Source organism: Polypterus senegalus, chromosome 18 (genome assembly GCF_016835505.1).
Source record: "Polypterus senegalus isolate Bchr_013 chromosome 18, ASM1683550v1, whole genome shotgun sequence".
NCBI lineage: Eukaryota > Metazoa > Chordata > Cladistia > Polypteriformes > Polypteridae > Polypterus > Polypterus senegalus.
This window is the reverse complement of record NC_053171.1, coordinates 56,766,842-56,787,160: the sequence shown is the minus strand read 5'-3', so window position 1 is coordinate 56,787,160 and position 20,319 is coordinate 56,766,842. Positions and strand designations below refer to the sequence as shown.

The 20,319-nt window shown below is 34.7% G+C and overlaps 1 protein-coding gene across 1 annotated transcript in view; it reads left to right on the top strand.

Moving 5' to 3' along the window:
* The first annotated feature begins 270 nt into the window (after positions 1-270).
* The window catches only part of pex19 (peroxisomal biogenesis factor 19), a 55,612-nt gene continuing 35,563 nt past the window's right edge, over positions 271-20,319 (top strand). The window contains exons 1-4 of the mRNA XM_039741482.1: positions 271-358; positions 968-1,068; positions 11,013-11,178; positions 16,821-16,906. Of these exons, the coding sequence (XP_039597416.1) occupies positions 307-358; positions 968-1,068; positions 11,013-11,178; positions 16,821-16,906 (405 nt within the window). The 5' untranslated portion in view covers positions 271-306. The remainder of the gene's footprint in view (positions 359-967; positions 1,069-11,012; positions 11,179-16,820; positions 16,907-20,319) is intronic.

The window sequence follows — 20,319 nt, the reverse complement described above, 5'->3', positions numbered from 1 at the left end:
AAAAAGGAATTCCACCACGAAAAAAATATAGCCTTTGTCCATTTTGGTGGTTTCGTTTGATAGTTCTTTTCAGTAGTACTTTTTTTCATCGTGAAAATCGATTACTATAAGTGAATGTAGAGTGGTGAAATTAACGCGTTCCGGTCCACTGATGGCCAACGACCAGGAACGAGAGCCGCTTGTCAATACGTCCCTTAAGAATTTTGCGACGCCGGGTATTTAAAACTACAAATACCATCACCTATAGGGCGGCTCACTAGGAACGTGCGTGATTACGTCAGACTACGTGCGTATTGGCAGTGAAAGATGGCGGCGAATACACAAGACCAAGATAATGAGTTGGAAGAATTATTAGATAGTAAGAGCAATATTGTAAAATATTGCGTTTGACGTATTGTGAGGCTAGGTTAAAGTTTAAAAATGTTAAAAGCCAGTAATAATTTTACAATATTACATTTACAATATTAGCAGTCGTAAATGTTTCAGATACTGTGTATCTTTATCCTACACATAAGTATATGCACACTTTAACATCGGGGCAATTTGGAGTCGCCGTTTAACTCCACGTATTTGTTTATGAGACGTGTAAGAAAATAATTGAATGCAGTCGGCCTGTAAATCGAACTGTTGCCTAAAACAGTAAGGCAGCATCCCCTCGGCACGCTCCTTTAATTTACATTCCCGCTGTCATTACTAACACTTAAGTAGTTTAAATTCAGCCGAGCCCATCACCGTGTGAATCATGTAGTGTAACCGCAATGGCAGGTTGTTAAGTGTGAAAGATAATTTAATTATTTTGTAAACTATCAAATGAAACTCATTCTTCGCGACGTCATCGTTATGTGGCAGTTAAATATGTTTTAGCTCCCAATACAGTGATTGTTCTTCCAGACTTTTTACATTCCAATGACGAAACTTAATGTTTGAGGGAAAGCTCAATTATTTGTGTTTCATTTTTCATAATCAGGTGCTCTGGATGATTTTGAAAAAGCAAAACCCTCTTCAAATATGCCCAGTCCTGCTGGGACCTCAGACGTGTCCACAGGAGCATCTGGCAGTAGTGAAAAAGTGAGTTTTGTTATATGATTCCATTTACTCTGACAGCAGTATCCTAAATTTCACAAAGGCATATGCCATTTGTAAAATATGTGATAATTATTGTGCATTTCTTATGGTTTAAGTTGAAAGCTTGCCCTTAAGTTCAACAATTTCACCATCGACAAGAGGTATAGAACCCATAATATGCATTAATAAAATAAAACTATTATTTTACTGGCTATTCTAGCAATTAGAATTTGAAATTAAAAAAAATCTAAATTAGCACAAGTCCCTCCTAATTTGATGTGTTCTTAAGAAATGTGATGATTTACTTCCTGAGGTAGACAAAATTATTAGGTCACTGGAATGTGATATGGTAAAAAATGTACAAACTCCAACAAAATGTAAGTTGTATTATAATATGTTAAAATTTCCAGCCTCACATATACCAATTCAATTAAAGTATTCTTTTCAGGATAAATTTTAATTTGCTTTGAAGACAAATTTCAATTTTTTTTGCAAATTTCAGAATTTAAGATATTTTTTAATTTAAACCCCATGCACAAATGCAAAGCAGCAAAAAGAGTTTTAACAAAATCGTCAGGTTTTGAACACTTTACATTCACAACAAATGAAAAATACGATCTGTGTCAGTGCATCGTAGAAGATGATTGTGGAAAAAAATATATGATGCAAAAATCGGCAATTTTACTGTTTCCAAAAAGAGTGCATCCACAAGAGCATGAAATTTAATATGACACTTTAAGCGTTTTCATCCAATCAGTGTTAGAAGCTGTTCTTGGCAGTGATGAATTTTTAGGTCTAATTACAAACAGTAGAGTGAGAGTTAGTGGTACTTTGAAATTGAAGAGTCAGATTCAAAAGTTTTGTGTAACAACTCCACTACACTGGGTAGAAGTAAATAATAAACAAGAATAGTTGCGTCAAATATTTAAAATGTTACAATGTGTGCTTCAATTGTTTTATAAATGTGTCATTTTTCACCCTCTGTTAGATGTCTAATGGGCTTAATCCCGAGTAAATAATCAAATATAACATCATATTGGGATTATTATGTGAATTTCCCCTTGGGATTAATAAAGTATCTATCTATCTATCTCTATCCATATTTGTAATCACATACCTTGAAATGATACCTACATGATTATTTGTGAAAGTTCTCACTTTTAACATTCAGGGAGAGGCTGATAGAGGGCTAGGACCGCCTGTACAGAGTCAAATATGAACAATATTGTCATATCTGTGATCAGCAACCTTAAAATAACATAAAACAATGCTCCGTGTACCAACATTACCAGTTCTCATATTTCTGAACTTTTACATCTAAATTTACCTTTATATCCTTAGAAGACGCTTTTATCCAAAGAGCCCTACAAAAGATGTCAGCATACTTGAGTAAACATCAGTCTGGCGGGTTGTTTGGAAATCAAGTGTTATACGACAAGGGTACAAAATTGACCACCACAAGTGAAGAGCTTAAAATAAAATGCAAGCATGTAACAATTCCTAAGTTACAAAGTCTTAACAGCTCATATCAGTAAGAGAGAAATTAACCAGACAAAATTGTCTTCAAATGAAAAATGATTTTTTGGAAAGGAGTTATTGACCCTTAATATCCCATTATTGGATAAATCCCTTTTTTGGTCAGGTGATGTGGCATGCACATCCTGGTGATCATTTTTACTGATAACACCTACTGGTTTACTCTTTATCATAAGGGTGTAATTTCTTGCACAAAATTTGGTGCTAAATTGCCTAAAATGATTGTTTTTGTGGTCTAGAGAGTCAAAAATTAGGGGTTGGATGTGGTGTGTTGGAGATCAAAAAATCTGATTGTATAAAATATTGTGAGAAAGACTGGTGAGAATGGAGGTACTGGACAAAAAAAAAGTAATACAGTGTTTATGTACATTGTCTCATGAAAAATGGGACAAATGTGCACAAAGGCACTTTATATAATTGTACAAAACGGATAATTCTGCCTGCGCATTGAATAATCTTCCTGAGTTCAAACCCCTTCCGTGAATGTACTTCCTATACATGTATATGCAGGAGTTTTTTCCTTTCACAAGTTTATTGTGATCTCTCAAGAAAATTGAATTCCCTACTCAGTTTAGCTTGTTAAAATAAATGAGGCTGAATACTTATCAATTATTATTGCTTGGTTGTATGTCCTTTTATTTTATTTAAGAGAATAAACACATACATTGACACAACACATGCATACATAAGAGCAGTACAGCAGTAAAATATAAACATAAATATTACCTATATAAAGATCTGTGAAAGAGTGCATACCCAAAGTTTTTTATGTCTCTCTGTTTAAAAAAAAAAGCATGGAAGGGGTAAAGCCCCCAGTACTACATAAATTAAATAAGGTTAGAATGTGTGATTATTATATATACTGCATGCAGCCAGCAAAAAATTCCCTGCTTGGAAATATTTCCTGTAGTGGTACTGAGTCTTAATTTGCTTTTGAACCACGAGAGAAACAACAACAATATTTATTTATATAGCATATTTTCATACAAATGATGTAGCTCAAAGTGCTTTACAAGATGAAGAAAGAGGAAACATACAAAATATAAAAAATAAAATTAGGCAATACCTAACATAGAATAAAAATAAGGTCCAGTGGCCAGGGAGGACAGAAAAAAACAAAACAAAAAAAAACCTGCAGGGGTTCCATGCCATGTGACCGCCCAGCCCCCTCCTAGGAATTCTGCTTTCTGTGACTTGGCAGTTACAGTCACAATAAGGCATTTTGCAGGAAAATTGCTGTTAGTATAAAAGAGCTCCAGTTGCATTTCTTGATACACTTCTACTGAATACATCTATGGCTAGTGTGTCAGAGAGAGGATGTGCAGCATTACTCATTATGACACTCAGTTTTGTCTTCATTCTCTCCTTCGCTGCTACCTTAACCAGGTTAAGAGTGCATCCCATAACTGAGCCTGCCTTCTTAGTCAGCATGTTGAATTGGTAGTCCTGACTTGGAGTAACATTACTGGCTCAGCTCACCACAGCATAGAAAATTGCACTTTTTTTTCTTTTTAATTTTCTTTAACATTATAGTCATTCTGGTGTGTGTGTTTGTTTGTTTATTTAAAGCACTTCTGTAAAAATACCAAATTTCCCCTCCCTGGGAACAAATAAAGTTCTATGTTTCTCTTTGAAGGAACACCGTCTGCTATACCCTCTTATATAGTGCATCTATGTTATAAGACCAGTCCAGCCTATAACTGTGAATGTTCATATAATAATAATAATTGAATTTCAAATTTAATAAATCACAACTGTGTCTGACTTTTTAAAACAATTTTTAATATTTGTAGAAATGATCTGAAATGCTTAACATGTTTGAAAGTGTATATGTTACCGGCAATGTATGAAAGACAGGCATTGTATAGAATACCTCTGCAATATATAGAATGCCTGGTGTTTTTGGGCAAAGTATGAAATATCCAAATTATTTTAATATTATATATACTTTCCCTAGGCATTATATAGAACTAGCAGAATACCGGCGCTTCGCAGCGGAGAAGTAGTGTGTTAAAGAAGTTATGAAAAAGAAAACGAAAAATTTTAAAAATAGCGTAACATGATTGTTAATGTAATTGTTTTATCATTGATATGAGTGTTGTTCTCATATCTATCAATATATATATATATATATATATATATATATATATATATATATATATATATATATATATATATATATATATAATATATATATATATATATATATATAATATATATATATATATATATAATATATATAATTATATATATATATATATATATATATATATATATATATATATATATATATATATATATATATATATATATATATATATATTATATATATATTATATATATTATATATATATATATATAGCAAAATACCCGCGTTTGGCAGCAGAGAAGTAAAAAGAAAAATTTTAATAATAACGTAACATGATCGACAATGTAATTGTTTTGTCATTGTCATGAGTGTTGCTGGCATATATATATCTATATATACACACACACACACACACATATATACTATGGGGTGCCAAACAGGCAAATACATTGATTTTGTGAATATATAAAGTCAAAACTTGAATATATAAAGTCACTGTCGGAATATATAAATTCAAAACTTGAATGTATAAAGTCAGCGTCAGAATATATAAAGTCAAACTTGTTTCTGAATATATAAAGTCAAAACCTGAATATATAAAGTCAGCGTCAGAATTTATAAAGTCGGAATGATTATATAAAGTTAACATCGGAGTAAATAAACTCACTCCTGAATATATAAAGTCAAAGTCAAAATCTATTGATTGAAACGACTCTGAATTGAACTAAGTTAACAAAAACGTATTCAGAAAAATAAATTAAAAAAACACTGTTCGGTTAATGTTTTGAAAATGATGCATGTGCCCTGCCCAGGATTGGTTCCTGCCTTGCGCCCAGTGTTGGCTGGGATCGTGACCCTGTGGTAGGATTCAATGGGTTGGGAAATGGATGGATATTCCAGCGCTGACTTTGTGTATTCTGACGCTGACTTTATATATTGAAGTTTTGACTTTATATATTCCAGCGCTTACTTTATATATTCAGAAATATTCCAATGCCGTCTTTATATACTCAGGTTTTGACTTTATATATTTGGGAATGACTTTATATATTCCAGCGCTGACTTTATATATTCAAGTTTTGACTTTATATATTCGGGAATGACTTTATATATAATAGTTTTGACTTTATATAGTTAAATTTAGACATCATTGCATAACTTTTTCTTTACCATAGAAATTTAAAGACTAAATTCAACTTACATTCCTAACAAAGATATTTCTGGCGACTAAATAGAACTTACTTATATCCAAATTCGAGCTATTGAGCTGTTGCCTGCCTGCCTGAATAAGTCACCCTCGCTTCGCTCTTACTTTTTTACCGTTCATTTAATCATGGCTAGTGGCGAAAAATTATAAAATGGAAGGAGGATTACACTGAGTATGGCTTTACCAAAACAATTATTGATGGTGAATCGATTATTCATAAAGCTTCAATTGGTGATCTGTTTTTCTGTGTTAACCTCATATTTTTTCATACTTCTTCTCAAACCAAGCGGGTGCGAGGGTAAAATGAATCGGGAAGCGCTGATCAATGTAATCGGTGTACCAGGAAATCATGCATTGACAGAAGTTCCCCTTTGCTTGTATTGCAAAGTGTGATTAAATGCATGATTTTATTAACGCGTTATGGAGCACATGCATCAAAGCTTCTCAGCTGTGCTTGTGCTAAGAAAAGGAAACATTTTAAAAATAACGTAACACGATTGTCACTGTAAACTTTTGTAAGTAGTACCTGGAGGATTCAGTGTGGAGAAACTGTAGAGACAGCATGTGTATTAACTTGTGGATTTTTCTATGAGCATTTGGTGGCAGTGTCACAAAGTCACTTCCGTAACACTGCATTATAGTGATGGGTCATTCTTGAACGATTCGTTCATTTTGAACAAATCTTTAATGTGACTCGGGAAGAACGAGTCGTCTCGTGGGAGTGATTCGTTCAGTCGCGCATGCACATTTGCACAACTTCCTATAGTTTCTGTATTGGAATTGATTCACCTGTCTTTGGGTTTTTCGAGTCGTTCGTTCATCACGTGACAGCCCCATTAGCTTAACCAACTCAGTCTGAGCCGGAAAGAGAATTGAACGAATTGACTCGAAAAAAAGATTTGTTCATTTTGCTGACCGAGACTCAAAGGTCCGAGTTGGTAAAATGATCCGAACTTCCCATCACTACTGCGTTAGCTGCGGAGCTCAGCTCAGAGCGAAATGAGGTGAATGGGAAGGGAGATGATGATGCGACTCCCCCACCCGCTTTAACTGTCAATCCCTCACAAACACAGTCTCTCGGAATTTGCATAAGCACAGCCCTTCACCTGCAATTTTAACTTAGTTACAAAGTGAACAAAACTCTCGTTTATATCCTGCGTCCTCTCATTAAACTTGTATCCCGCATTACCTGTGGGCATGGCAAACGCCAGCGGCAGCCTGTCTGTGAACTTAGTTTAAACTTAAGGTTTACACCGTGCTTTGTTTCTGAAGTAGCAGCACTCATGAATATGGTTGTATATGTCACTCGCTTGCCTTCTTATTGTTTCGCTGCCTTCTCAATTATATAATGCATGTTTTCTTCAGCGCTTTTTGGAGCTCTTCCTGGTTTTCTATGCACTGCGTTGACAGTCAGTTCACATGATTACGTGGGAAGCGTGATGATGTCACACGAAACTCCGCCCCCCCCTGGCTTTCGAGCTCAACTCCATTACAGTAAATGGAGAAAAATAGCTTCCAGTTATGACCATTACGCGTAGAATTTCGAAATGAAACCTGCCCAAGTTTTGTAAGGAAGCTGTAAGGAATGAGCCTGCCAAATTTCAGCCTTCTACCTACACGTGAACTTGGAGAATTAGTGATGAGTGAGTGAGTGAGTCAGTCAGTCAGTCAGTGAGGGCTTTGCCTTTTATTAGTATAGATGACAAATGCTATTTAGGCAAAGTATTAAAAGAGAGTCATGAAAAGGCTTTTATTGAAAAGACGTACATGAAAAAGAAAGATTTACAAAATAAGGACTTTCTTATTGAGCAAAACGAGAAAATAAAATATGAACCTACTTGTTGCAAAAACTAAGGAAAAAATTTTATTTTAAATTGCACTGAAATGCAAATGGGGAATTCCCTGTCTGAGGCGAGCGTCAAAAGTCACGTGACATTAGAAACGTCATTAACGGGAGCATTTTATACTTTGCTGGTTTGTCATTTGGCATTGCATAGAATACCTAAGAAATGTGTGAAATCTTAATCGTTTCATACTTTGATGTCCAATTTTTGGCATTCTACAGTATAGAATACCTGCATTTCATACATTGCTAGTAACATATATACAGCATGATATTTATATGTGTTTGAGGCACTGTAGCCTCAATGGGCTGAGTTTAGTAGGTAGGTTCTAGAACATTCTCAATCCATTTCAGCGTTTTGTGGACCAGAGGCTGTCCCAATGGGACTGGGCAAAAGGCTGACAACAGGCCTAGGCAGGGCTCTTATCTATCACAGGGACCACTCTTACTCACACAAGCACACAAACACCCATATTCATGTATAGTGACAGTTTGTAAGTGTTAATTTAGCAAAACCTAAATAAATAAATAAAACCTTTGTAATTAATTCCTCTTGTGCAAGTCTAGCCATTGTAATGTATCTTGAATTGGAACCTGCAAAGCTATTTAGTTATAATAAATGTTAAGGAGTAACAGAAGTGAAAGGACAACTTTATTACAGCAAGTGACACTGTGGATATCATGTGAATGTGGCACTCTGATGTTAAATTAGAGTGACCAGATTTTCAAAGACCCAGAATGGAACACTTGTGTAGCATGTATGCTTATTCATAAAGTTCCATCCTCATTTGTTTAATGCTTGCTGTAACTCCTCCTCACAGACAAATCAGGGCATGGAAAAAAAATATAGGTTTGCACAATATGCTTGAAGTATAAACAAATAAATACTGGTGCTCAGTTTTTTTCTGCTTCTTGTTGTGATGCTGCTTAAGTATTATACAAGCTGTTAATCAAGTGGCATTCCATCTTGGAGTTTTGTGCATGCTGTTGTAAATATATTATGGTGACATTTGTTTCAGTGAAGCAATATTTGCAGCAATGAAAAATTTTATTAGATTGGCAGCTGGTTAAAACGGAACATTTTGATAATTTCCAATTATTTATTGTGGCACATATCCTGAAATCAGGACTTTTTCTGTTACCATGATGTGTGTCATACAAGTAAATTATAGTGTTAGTGAAATAGTGCTTCATTCATTTGTTTTCCTTGCTAATATTTTATAATTTTACAGTTAGGAAGGTCAGTTAAATTACGGTGGTTTTCATTCTCTTTGAAAAGTGGACTGTTTTTAATTATATAATCTGTTTCTCAATCCTTTTGGGGTGGGTGGCTTGATTGATTAATGTTCCATTGAAGAGTAAGGGTCCCCTTTGGGGCTTTCTTCGACTTGGTCAATGCTTTTCAATGGGAGATTCTGAAATTTCAAACATTTGTACAGGGCAATCTCAATTAAAATTGGAACTGTCTTGACAAATTTCCTTTTAGAAAATGTGTGCCTCATTTCAGCAAAATTGGTCCACTTGGGACAAAGTTGTTTTATGTGGACAGACATCGAGCCAAATGGGGATTGCAATAGGTGCTTTGCACATTATAGACAAATGCACCTAGAAATCAAAGCCTCAGGCCTTCTCCCCAACTGCAATGCTCTTTACAGAGAAAACAGGATTTCACTTTATCTTCCTTGTCAATGTTTTTCAATACTATAATTCAGAATTGAACAGTAGAATCGGGTATTTGGCATAATAAGATAACAGTACTGTAGGCCCTGCAACAGTCCATCGTGGTGAAGAGGGAGCTGAACCAAAAGGCGAGGCTGTCGATTTACCAGTCAATCTACGTTCCTACCCTCACCTATGGCCACGAGCTTTGGGTAGTGACCGAAAGAGCAAGATTGCGGTTACAAGCGACCAAAGTGAGTTTTCTCCTCAGGGTGGCTAGACTTTCCCTTAGAGATAGGGTAAGGAGTTCAGTTATCCGGGAGAAACACGGAGTAGAGTCTTAGTCTGCTACCCCCACGACCTGACCTCGGTTAAGCGGTGGATAATGGATGGATGGGAGATAACCTCTCACAGAATGGGCTGCAGAACTCTTTCAAGTCAGGCTTAATCATTTCACTCACTGATGATGTGCACAGTGAGAACCTCTTAATACAGTAAAGATTCCTGTGCCAACACATTTCCTTTTATAACACAGGCATAGAATCTGTGAGGTTTTAGTCAGGCAGCCAGCAAACAAATTAGAGAGAAGCCTTGAGACTGAAATGCTTGAAGGTGTAGTATGGGCACACTAGAAAATAAGTTTCAAAGCTTTCTTGAATGCCAAACAGAGTATTACCAGTACACATCATAAACATGAAACTAAAGCCACTCAGGATTGACTTTTAGAATCAAATATCCATTTCCCCCTCTCAGTCATTGACCAAAACACTGCTTTTATACTGACAGCAGTTTTTAAAGTAAGCCAACAAATCTTGGGGCACCTGTATGAATTGTTAGCATCAACTTTCAAGGCTTAATTAACTTCCACTGCTGTTCAATAGCAGTAAGCTGTTAACCCTTATTTGCTCCTTAAAAAATACTTTTTTGTATAACTGTGCAAATTACCTTATTTTTCACTTTTTGGTAACTTTTTAAACCTCTAGCAGTTTGCAACTTACCTTTATACTACTCTGGGTTTTTCAATGGATCGAACATCTTACATTTCACTAAAAACAGAAACAATGAGGATGTTCTAGAATATTTAAACTGTAGTGTATTTGCCCCTTCCCCAATTGCTGCCACAGTTTGCTATATAACTACAGTAATTTGCAAAACATTTAAAGTGATATTTTTTTGTAAAGTCTTAATAAAACATAATTTAAAATTTTGATGAGTCACAACTTCTTTCGTTAAAAGTGAGAACATGGCAAATTACGCTGACATTGTGCCCATGCCCTTTCTCTAGGTCAGTCTCCCAGAGGTGTGTGTAAGGTTAACTACTTAAGACATTTAAACTTATTACACAGCCAGTTTATAGTGAGAGTTTCAATTGCTGTACTTCATTGTGTTATATTAAATTTGTAGATTAAGTGAATGGCAGAATTTTGTATACAGGAATTCAGAGACAGAGTTGGGAGGTTCGGAGATAAGAATTATTGCAGTCAAATAATTTCTCAATCCTGTTACTTGTCATTTTTATGTGAAATTCCATGTCATTACCTTGTCTTTTAATGTCTTTTGACATAAGTACATTTTTCATCCTGTTATGATCATCTTTTCTTCTGTCTTTATAGTGCCCAACACTGTTAGAAGACCAGCAGTTTTTTGAAGCTTTGTTTGAAGGGGAGTTTGCCAACCAGGCACGAGAGGAATTTGATAGAGCAATGAAGGAACTGGCTCAGGAGGAGCCTCAACTAGTGGAACAGTTTAAAAAGCTTTCAGAAGCAGCAGGGAAAGTTGGTATGTTGTATGATAATGATTTTATTTTTCATTTTTCTAATACTGAGGAGCAGTGGAAAATATATACAATAGAGGACAATTTTATCACAACATTTAGAAGTGTTAAACTTTAAAAAGCTCTGCCGTGAAGAAACAAGGAGCAAAGAAGTTACAAAAGATGAAAATGTATGATGTGTACAAGAAGTAATTTTCAGCATTTGCTGTAAACTTTAAGAGTATTCATGGACAGTGGTTACAGTCAACATCAGAAAAGCTAAAAAGCAGTTAGGAATAATGTAGAAGAAACAGCGTGAGACAAAGAGAACCTCAGTTTTTAGAAGTAAATGAACAGTTTCGGAGGTGGAAATTACTATGGAGAGTAAGGACAAAATAAATTATATATAAAAGGATAATAGAAAATGATCTCCCTTCGTATTTTCCTTAGGGTTTGATGTGTAAATAAGTTGATTAGCTCTGTGTATCCATATGCACTATTAAGGTAGCACTCTGTGATTTGGAAATTGAACTGACAGAAAATCTTTTAGCATTAAAAAGGCTAATGTCACATAAATCAATAATAAGTAACCATTTATGCTAGGGTGCTTAAGGAAGTTACTGTTTACATTAATAAATTCTTAACGCACTTTTCAATTCCTAAAAGCTGGAAACTTGGAAAAAGATTTTTCAATTATATATAGATAAAATGTATATATAAGTAAAATGTATTGTAAAAGAAAATCTTGAGACGAGACTATTGCCAAGAGATTTTTTCAAGTCCCGCGAGACGAGACTATTGAAAGAGATTTTTTCAAGTCTCAACCTCCTCTCAACCATTTTCAACCATGCCCATGGTCCTCTCATTTCTCATTCGAGTGAATGCTGTTGTTAGACAAAGTTCTTGTGCTCTCAGCTCTTATAAATTTTTACGTTTTCCTCACTTTAAGTTCCCAATAAAAGAAGACTTACTATGTTCAAATCTTATTAAAGAATTTCATCCCGAAGGGTTATCAACAGAAGAAATGAGTACACGGGCAATCATAGCACCGAGAAACGATGAAGTCAAACGAATTAACATGAAAATTGTCGATCGGTTACACGGCAAATTGGTTAAATGCGCATCAATAGACTATGTTGAAACGGTTGGTGGTGATGGTGTGGAAGATGAAAACATCAACTCACAATATCCCATAGAATATCTACAACTGTTAACACCATCCAGTCTTCCACCGGCCGAATTACTGTTGAAAGAAGGATGTATCATAATGTTATTGCGTAATTTATTTCTTAGTGATGGGCTATGCAATAGGACAAGATTAGTTGTATTCAAAATTGGTCCAACAATTCTGACGTAAAATTTTAACAGGCGACAAGAAAGGTAATATCTTCCAAGGATAACAGACACCAAAGGAAATCTTGATATGCTATTCGTATTAAAATGTTTACAGTTTCCCGTTAGAATAGCTTTTGCAATGACAATAACAAATCACAGGGACAAACATTCGAAAAAGCCGGTTTATTTATTAGAGAGAAAGAAAACGATATTCACTCATGGGCAGTTATACGTTGCGTTGTCACGATGTAATTCCAAACAGAATCAAAATTCAGTGCCATATTGATGAAAATTTAATTCAAAAAATTGTTTTTACTGACGTTTCACAGTAATAGTGTAAGTATAAAAAGTATTTGCTTGTTAATTTCAAAGCCAAACAGAATTAAAATGTATAACACAAGAAACATAATTTTCTTTCAATAAATAAGTTTTACTATTTTTTACTATGATTAATTACTTGCTGTAATGTAAAATAGTAATATTATGCATATGTAACAATTCCCATGAAAATAACAATCTGTTTAAATTGTACATCCACTTCCCCACACACGAGCGGCAGAGCTACGAAGTGGCTAGCGCATAGCACCTGCCTGGGGGTTGGCAAGCGCAGCAAGCAGAGGGCAGAACCCCGTAGTTATTACTATTAGGATAATGTAGGCAGACTTTTGCTAGTATATTCTATAGTTCTGTGAAGAAGGCAACAAATACATTTTATCAGTATACATACATTATCTTAAGAAGCCTTTTGGTACAGTACCTCATGAGAGGCTGTTGATCAAACTAAAATAACTAGGAGTCCTTTTTGTATTGTGTACTGTAAATAGGTGCAGAATTGGCTAATACAAAAAAACTAAGGGTTATGGTGCAGTGAAGTTTTTCAGGATTGGGTAATGTTAAAAGTGGTGCCCCTTACAGATCTTGAATGGGGCATCTGCTATAATTTATATAAATTAAAAATAAAATGTTGATAATGTTCCTAGAGGCAGGTTAAGTTTGAAGGTGGTATCAGTGGATCATGAAACACGGACCGGAGCAGAATTTATACTTTGGCAGTTGTGTGGAAGATGAAAGTTAACATAAATAGCTATAAAGTGTTATACCCAGGACATACAATTATTAGATACAATTAAACTATGATATAGGGTCTGAAACTTGAAAGTATGCAATATGAGAAGTATTTAAGAGTCATAGTGGTCTTGTCACTGTCCTTATCTAGACAGTGTACTAAAGCAGTTATGTTATGTTGGTCTCATCTTGTCATCATTGGTCTTTGATTTGCAATACGCTTAATGTACATTTATTTCCGAACTGCTGGTAATGAGGTACAGTGGAGGAGTTTAATCTTTTTACCTTAAGCAAAATGAATTTAAGAGGAGAGGCGTTACAATTATAAAGATAATCAATACGATGGATGCTCTCTGTTATTTAATATAATTACTTGAACACAGGAGCATAGATGGAATATAGTTTTATGTAAATTTGTCAGAAACATTAGAAAACTTTCTATACACGGTATGGCAGAGATTTTACCAGACACTAAAGGAACACGTAGACCTTTAGTTCTCAAATCAAAGGGATTTAAAAACAAAGTTGGAGGGCATGCAGTGTGAAATTCTAAAGCAAAGGAAATGTATTAAAAAAAAAAAGAAAAGAAAATTGCACAGTAAATCAAAAGAGGAAAAGAGTATTGTCAGATAGAAAGATTCACAAGACTAGTATTGTAAAAAGGCATTCACTTTGCCTTGAAGAAAATTGTGTCAAATATTGAGTTTTATAGAAATTTGTGAAAAAGCAAAGTATAGTTTTCCATGTCAGAAAACTAAGTAACAGGCCAACATTGTTTAAGGTTTGTCCTTGGGCTTTGATGGTCATTGCAAAGGCTTGTCAAATGGGAAATTGTCTGCTTTGAATTTAAAAGGGCATTGTGTGGTCTTCAGTACAGAAATCTATGCAAGGTAAATGAAAAAAAAAGGATTTTGTCCAATAAAAGGTTCTATCTCTACCTCAATCGTGTTTTGAGGAAGATGTGTAATCACACATCTGGTTACACTGACCATTCCTTTAATGCTGTTGAAGTTTCTGAGAACCATTATGATAGTTCCTTTTTTAGAATTAGTTTGTGAGGTGGTAGTCCATACAGTATCAATGAGTGAACGAAGTTAAGTTGTTCATTGGCATCTTCAGAAGTAATACTGACTGTACATTTTAATCTTCCATATGGTCGCATATGGTGTGTGTGTTTATATCAGAACAGTTATATTTTTGGACACAGAATTACATTGTTTTTGATGCAATAAGTGAAGTCAAGGCTCACAAATGGACTAAATGTGTGATTTCGTTTAAGCTTAGAAGCTTATCTGTTCCTTCCAAAAAGTGAAGGATTCAGTTGTAAGGAATGAGAACAGCACTGTCATTATTGTGAATTGTATTACTGCTGAGTGTACCATTTCTTAGTTGAAGTTAATTGTTGGTCAAATTGTAGTCGTTCTAGAGCAGTTTTCATTTTTCTCTCCAGTCTAAACCTGACAATGCGATTCCAAATAAGACTGTTTTTTAATGCAGACATCAGTATTGAGGGTTGTATTTCCATGGTGGATAACAGGTAAGACTTGTCTAAAGTCACGATGCCAGAATCTTTGTATTCACTGGCAATACCAATGAAATTTTAGGATACTCTGTATCTTTCGATACCATGGAAGAAAAAGAACTTGCATTCAGTAGCTTTTATTAAATAATGTTCCTTCATTATTGAAGTGAACAATATTGTGCCTTTTTCTGAAATTCAATATAAAATATATAAATACTAACAGTAACAACAACTTTAAAATACTGCTATATCCGTCAAGTACTTATCCAGCTATCATTTAAGTAAATAAGTATTGTCATTTATTAATATAAAAAAATAACGCAGGGCTTGAATTCTAATGTGTGGAAGAGATAGCAGTGTAACAACAAATGGGGTTAATAATCTTGGGGAATTTCAGCATAGGGTTTATAAAGAATGATATATCATGAACTTCATGAATTATGTTACCACATGAACATTTTACATTTATTTTCAAATTTAAATTTCAAAATCCAAACATCATTATATACATACTGTTGAATTAGTGAATTCCAAGATAATTCCAGATATGTCCCTTTAAACAAGCTCTGTTTTTGTAACAACATGCTTTTTAAAGTCTGGTTTATTAGTGAACCATTTGATTAGGTTTGTAACATTTGCTTTTATAAGATAGATTTTTGCATCATTGGCTGGTTAAAAATATTTAATGGAAAAATCAACTTAATTCAAATTTCATATGTCAGAAACTTGTAGTGCTTTAAGTTTTCAAATCTCAAATTCTTTTTTTAACATTTGTTCCAACTTTAAAGCTTCTTGTATGAAATCAAACTTGTCAGTTTTGCATTAACTGTTTATTTCGTAACTCCTATAAAACAGCCTTTGTTTGGTTGTTTTCATGGTTTGTTGCTTGATTGATCTAAATTTGGTGTTGCTTATGCCAGTGTATAAGTTTAGAATTTGAAAATTACCTGGGTTGTTGTTACTTGTATTTAATAAATTTATAACGTAGACAATATACACTCTTCAACATGCTGTATAAATATACGACTTGTGTACTTTTACTTATGAGTTATACTAATCTTCAAAGCCAAATGAATGACACAAATTTATGTTTTCCATATTTTTATTTCACTATCAAACATGCTGTTTTGCTTGGCCTATTAAGAAATTGTTTCAGTGATTATGAATCTCTGCTAAATACAGTACACTTCATCTTAATAGGGAGATATGTTTTGTCCTTCAAAACATTGAAACAGTATATCTTGTTTTGGTATTTACAAATGGAGTAACTTTGGTCAATCCTGGTATGATCAAACCGAATAGCAGTCACTTATCTGACACTGCACCTAACTACATATTTTTGCTTTGAGTATGATGAACCTACAGAATGGTTTTCTTTGGGTAGAGCCTATGGCAAATTATTTCACACTTACTGTCAAACACAACATCTCCCTTGGCTCCAAGTATAAGTCTCACTGTCTCCTGTTTAGTTCATGGTTTGCTTTGTTTTAATTAGGACAGTCATGGGGTTACATTTTGCTTTATTCTTTGTCCGACACCATCCCTTACACAATTTTGTTTATTCTTAACTGTTGAACAAAACTCTATGCCAGAATGAGCTTAATGATTACTAATGTAAACAGAATTTCTCTAGCATGCGAAGGTCAAGCTGAGGAGGGTTTTTTTTTTTATTTAAATAACTACTAGCAAACCAATACTATCCTTATTAATTTGCTGTCCTTATTTCTTTTATGTCCACTTCCCCAGGAAGTGATGCATCATCTCAGCAGGAGTTTACTTCTTGTTTAAGGGATACTTTGAGTGGATTGGCAAAAAATGCAGATGAGCTACAGGTAAAATTCTTTTATTAAGTTTTTGCTGTTGATCAGACAGAATGTGTATGTTTGCTACTTTTTTTTTTTAATAGTTCCCTGAAATAAGCATTTGCTTTATTTATCAGCCAGAGCCCTGCATCTGTTTATCATAAAAATTGTCCTGGCAAAGTTTACAAGACTGATTTATTTATTACAAAGATCAGGAGATGGGCCTTAACCATAGTGAAGTTAATACCACAAAATTGGAGAATTAGACTGAAAAACCGAAAGGCAAACCAAATCATTTGTCATTAATTGGTCACAAAGAATTCAATGGTGATGAAACACTCAAACACCAATGCACTTAAATTTTACTATGCACAATGTCAGATTCATCAGGCACAAGCCACTGTCTATTTAAAACATCAAACTGGTGACTTCTCACAGGGTAACTATCAGAGCCATGCAACTGAGGGGTGCCTTTTGGCAATGACTTCTCAAATTGGTGGTGCCCATGAGAAAAACAAAATGTGTACTTGGGGGAATCGGGATTTTTTTTCAGTTTTTTTTTTATGATTATGCCTTAGCTTTACTATTCTTATTACCTATCCTATATGTAATCACAAAATTAAATGGGCTAAGGAATTATATCCATCAAGCCTTTTGGGCGTTTTAATATTGATCTGACGAGATAAAAATGGAGATTGTGCCCCTTTCAACCAGTGTTTCCATTCCTCTAATGTCAATTTAAAAACCAATTATTTTCTATTTCCTATGTCATAATTCTTCTGGGTAACAAAGTGTGTCCTGGAGTAAAACCCACATGGAGACAGGTTGTGAAACTCATCTTACTTTTGGGAAAGGATTGTTCCAGGTCCAATATTTGGAGTTATCTACTTTCATAATAAACTTTTTTTATTTGAACTTGGGTACCAAAAGATTGATACTATGGTAGATAATTGTATCAGTTTGTCAAAGAATCTAGGAGAACAAAAAATCTTTTTATGCCTCTTTATAGTTGTAAAAAGGTAGTTGGGCAAATTAATAGAACTATAATTCTTAAATTCATGACAATCATTAGGAAAACCAAAAAATGTCTTCATTTGTTTAATTTCTTTTATACCTTGGACTTGTCCATACTTAAACCTTTATGAGAAAGTATGTATCCTGATAATAATCCCAGTCTAAGATTTGTGAGAACTTCTCAAACTTATTGTACATGATTGTCCAAATAGATAAAAAACATCAGCACTAAAACACCAAGCAGATCACAGATAATGTAATTTAGAAAGTTCTGGAAAAAAGTAGGTGCAGTTGTTAAACCGTATTGCCAGGTCTTGAATTTGTAATTGACTGGTGTATGTACAATTACCATCTTCCTTTGACTCCCTTCCTTTTTATCAACTTATATGCAATAAGAAAATCAAGCTTAATGAAAACTGCTGGGACACATACTTAATTCAGCAATGCTGAATTTAATGGTAGAGGATAGCTATACTTAACAGTAATTTTATTTAATTCTTGGTAATCAATACAAGGACATAGAATCCCACTCTTCTTAATGAAGAAGCTTGTGTGATGGGCACTTCACAGCACTACAGCTTTAAACACAGCTTAACAGTGGTCAGAAAAAGCAAGTCTTGGTTTATATTGTGAAGGGTAGACTTTGTCCAGTCTGCAGTAGTCCACAGCCGGTACTTCAAGATCCTATTTTGTCCTTCAATGAATGGCTTTCTTACTGCCACTCACCCTGTCAAACCTTGTCTGCTATATTTCTCTCTAACTGCCTTCCAGCCTCCTTAATATCGTTCTTAATGGTTGACCTCATTTACTCATACACCCTACAATTCACACTGGAGTTATTAATCTTATATGCCTCATCCATCTGTTTTATTCCTTTGCAGCTTCTTTTTAAACTCTTTATTAACCCACTGCTGAGATTTTTTTATTAAATTTTCTAATTCCAAATTTAGGTTCATACCTGTCCTGCATTATATGTAAAATGTTTGTGAACCTGCTCCACTGCTCTTCAACTGTGTTCACATTTAAAAGCTTATCCCAGTCTGTTCTCCTTAGACTTTGCTACATCTGCTCAAAATTTGCCTGACTGAGTGGTTAAATCACCTCTACACTGTCAGTTCTATCCTGATTATTACAAAATACTAAATTAGGACTTGCTTCACCCTGTGTTGGTGTTTTAACATATTGTGTTAAAAAAACTACCACTGAACTCCTGCTCTTGGCTTTGCTATTTGCAAGGTTATCTTAGTTAATATCCTGGTAGTTAAAGTCCCCATGACTATAATATCCCCCTGAAAACTTGCACATCTTTTTAGTATTATTAAAAAGGCATTGCTGGTCTACAACACACTTCTTAAATAAAACCTCTTTCTCTAATGCTTTCCAGGCAAAGTCACACATTCTCACTAAGATGGAGCTCGTTGTCCAACTAAAGAGAACTTGCATTTAAATTCTGTTTGACATATACAGTAGAACAACCCCACCTCATTTTCTGTTCTGGCTATCCTTCCTAAAAATATACGTGTTCCCATCTTTGTTAATTAGCCAGGTTTCTGTTATTGCTATAATATTATAATTATGCTCCACTACAGACAACTACAAATCATTTGTTTTAGTTTTGATGCTTCTAGCATTACGGCAAGTTATTATTATTGTGTTAATTATTTTACTTTTACATATGTAAATAACCACATACACACACATATACAATATGGTCTGAACACACACCAGAATGACTAAAAAGAGAGGGGTTGGGAGCACTCACCGATAAACCGTGTTATCGCACCCACCACACGACGAACCATTTCAGGATCCCAAATTAGGACCTGAGTGCAGTCATGGGATGGGTGACACCTCAGCACACCGCTAGTTCAAATGGAGTGGGTTTTTTTTTGTTTTTGTTTTTAAAATATACAGTGACTGGAGTGCTAATCCTGCCACCAACCACCAAGTTTTCCCTGAAAGTTGGAGGACACGCTTGCAGGGTTGAATGCAGGTTGCCATACGCACAACTGGGTGGATTCACTTCTGGCATTTACGGAATTCAAACTGGTAACCTTCCTTCCAGATCCCAAGCCTCAGGGCCACCACTCCACCGCAAAAAGAAAAATTAAAAAAGAAATAGTCAAAATGAGACATAATTCACATATGTTGCTGTTGGTATAAAGGAGCTCCAGTTGTGTTTCTTGACACACCTCTACTGAATGATTCGTTGGCTGAAAGTACTTGGTGTTACTTTTTCAGAGAGAGGATTTAGAGCATTGTTCACAATGATAATCGGCTTTGTTTTAATTCTCTCGTCCTCCTATTACCTTTGGGGGTCAGAGTGAGCAACTGAGCTTGCCATTTTAATTAACTTATTGATTTGGTGGGACTCTTTTGAAGTGATGTTATCAGCCCAGCACATCACAGCGCTGAAAATAGCACTGCCC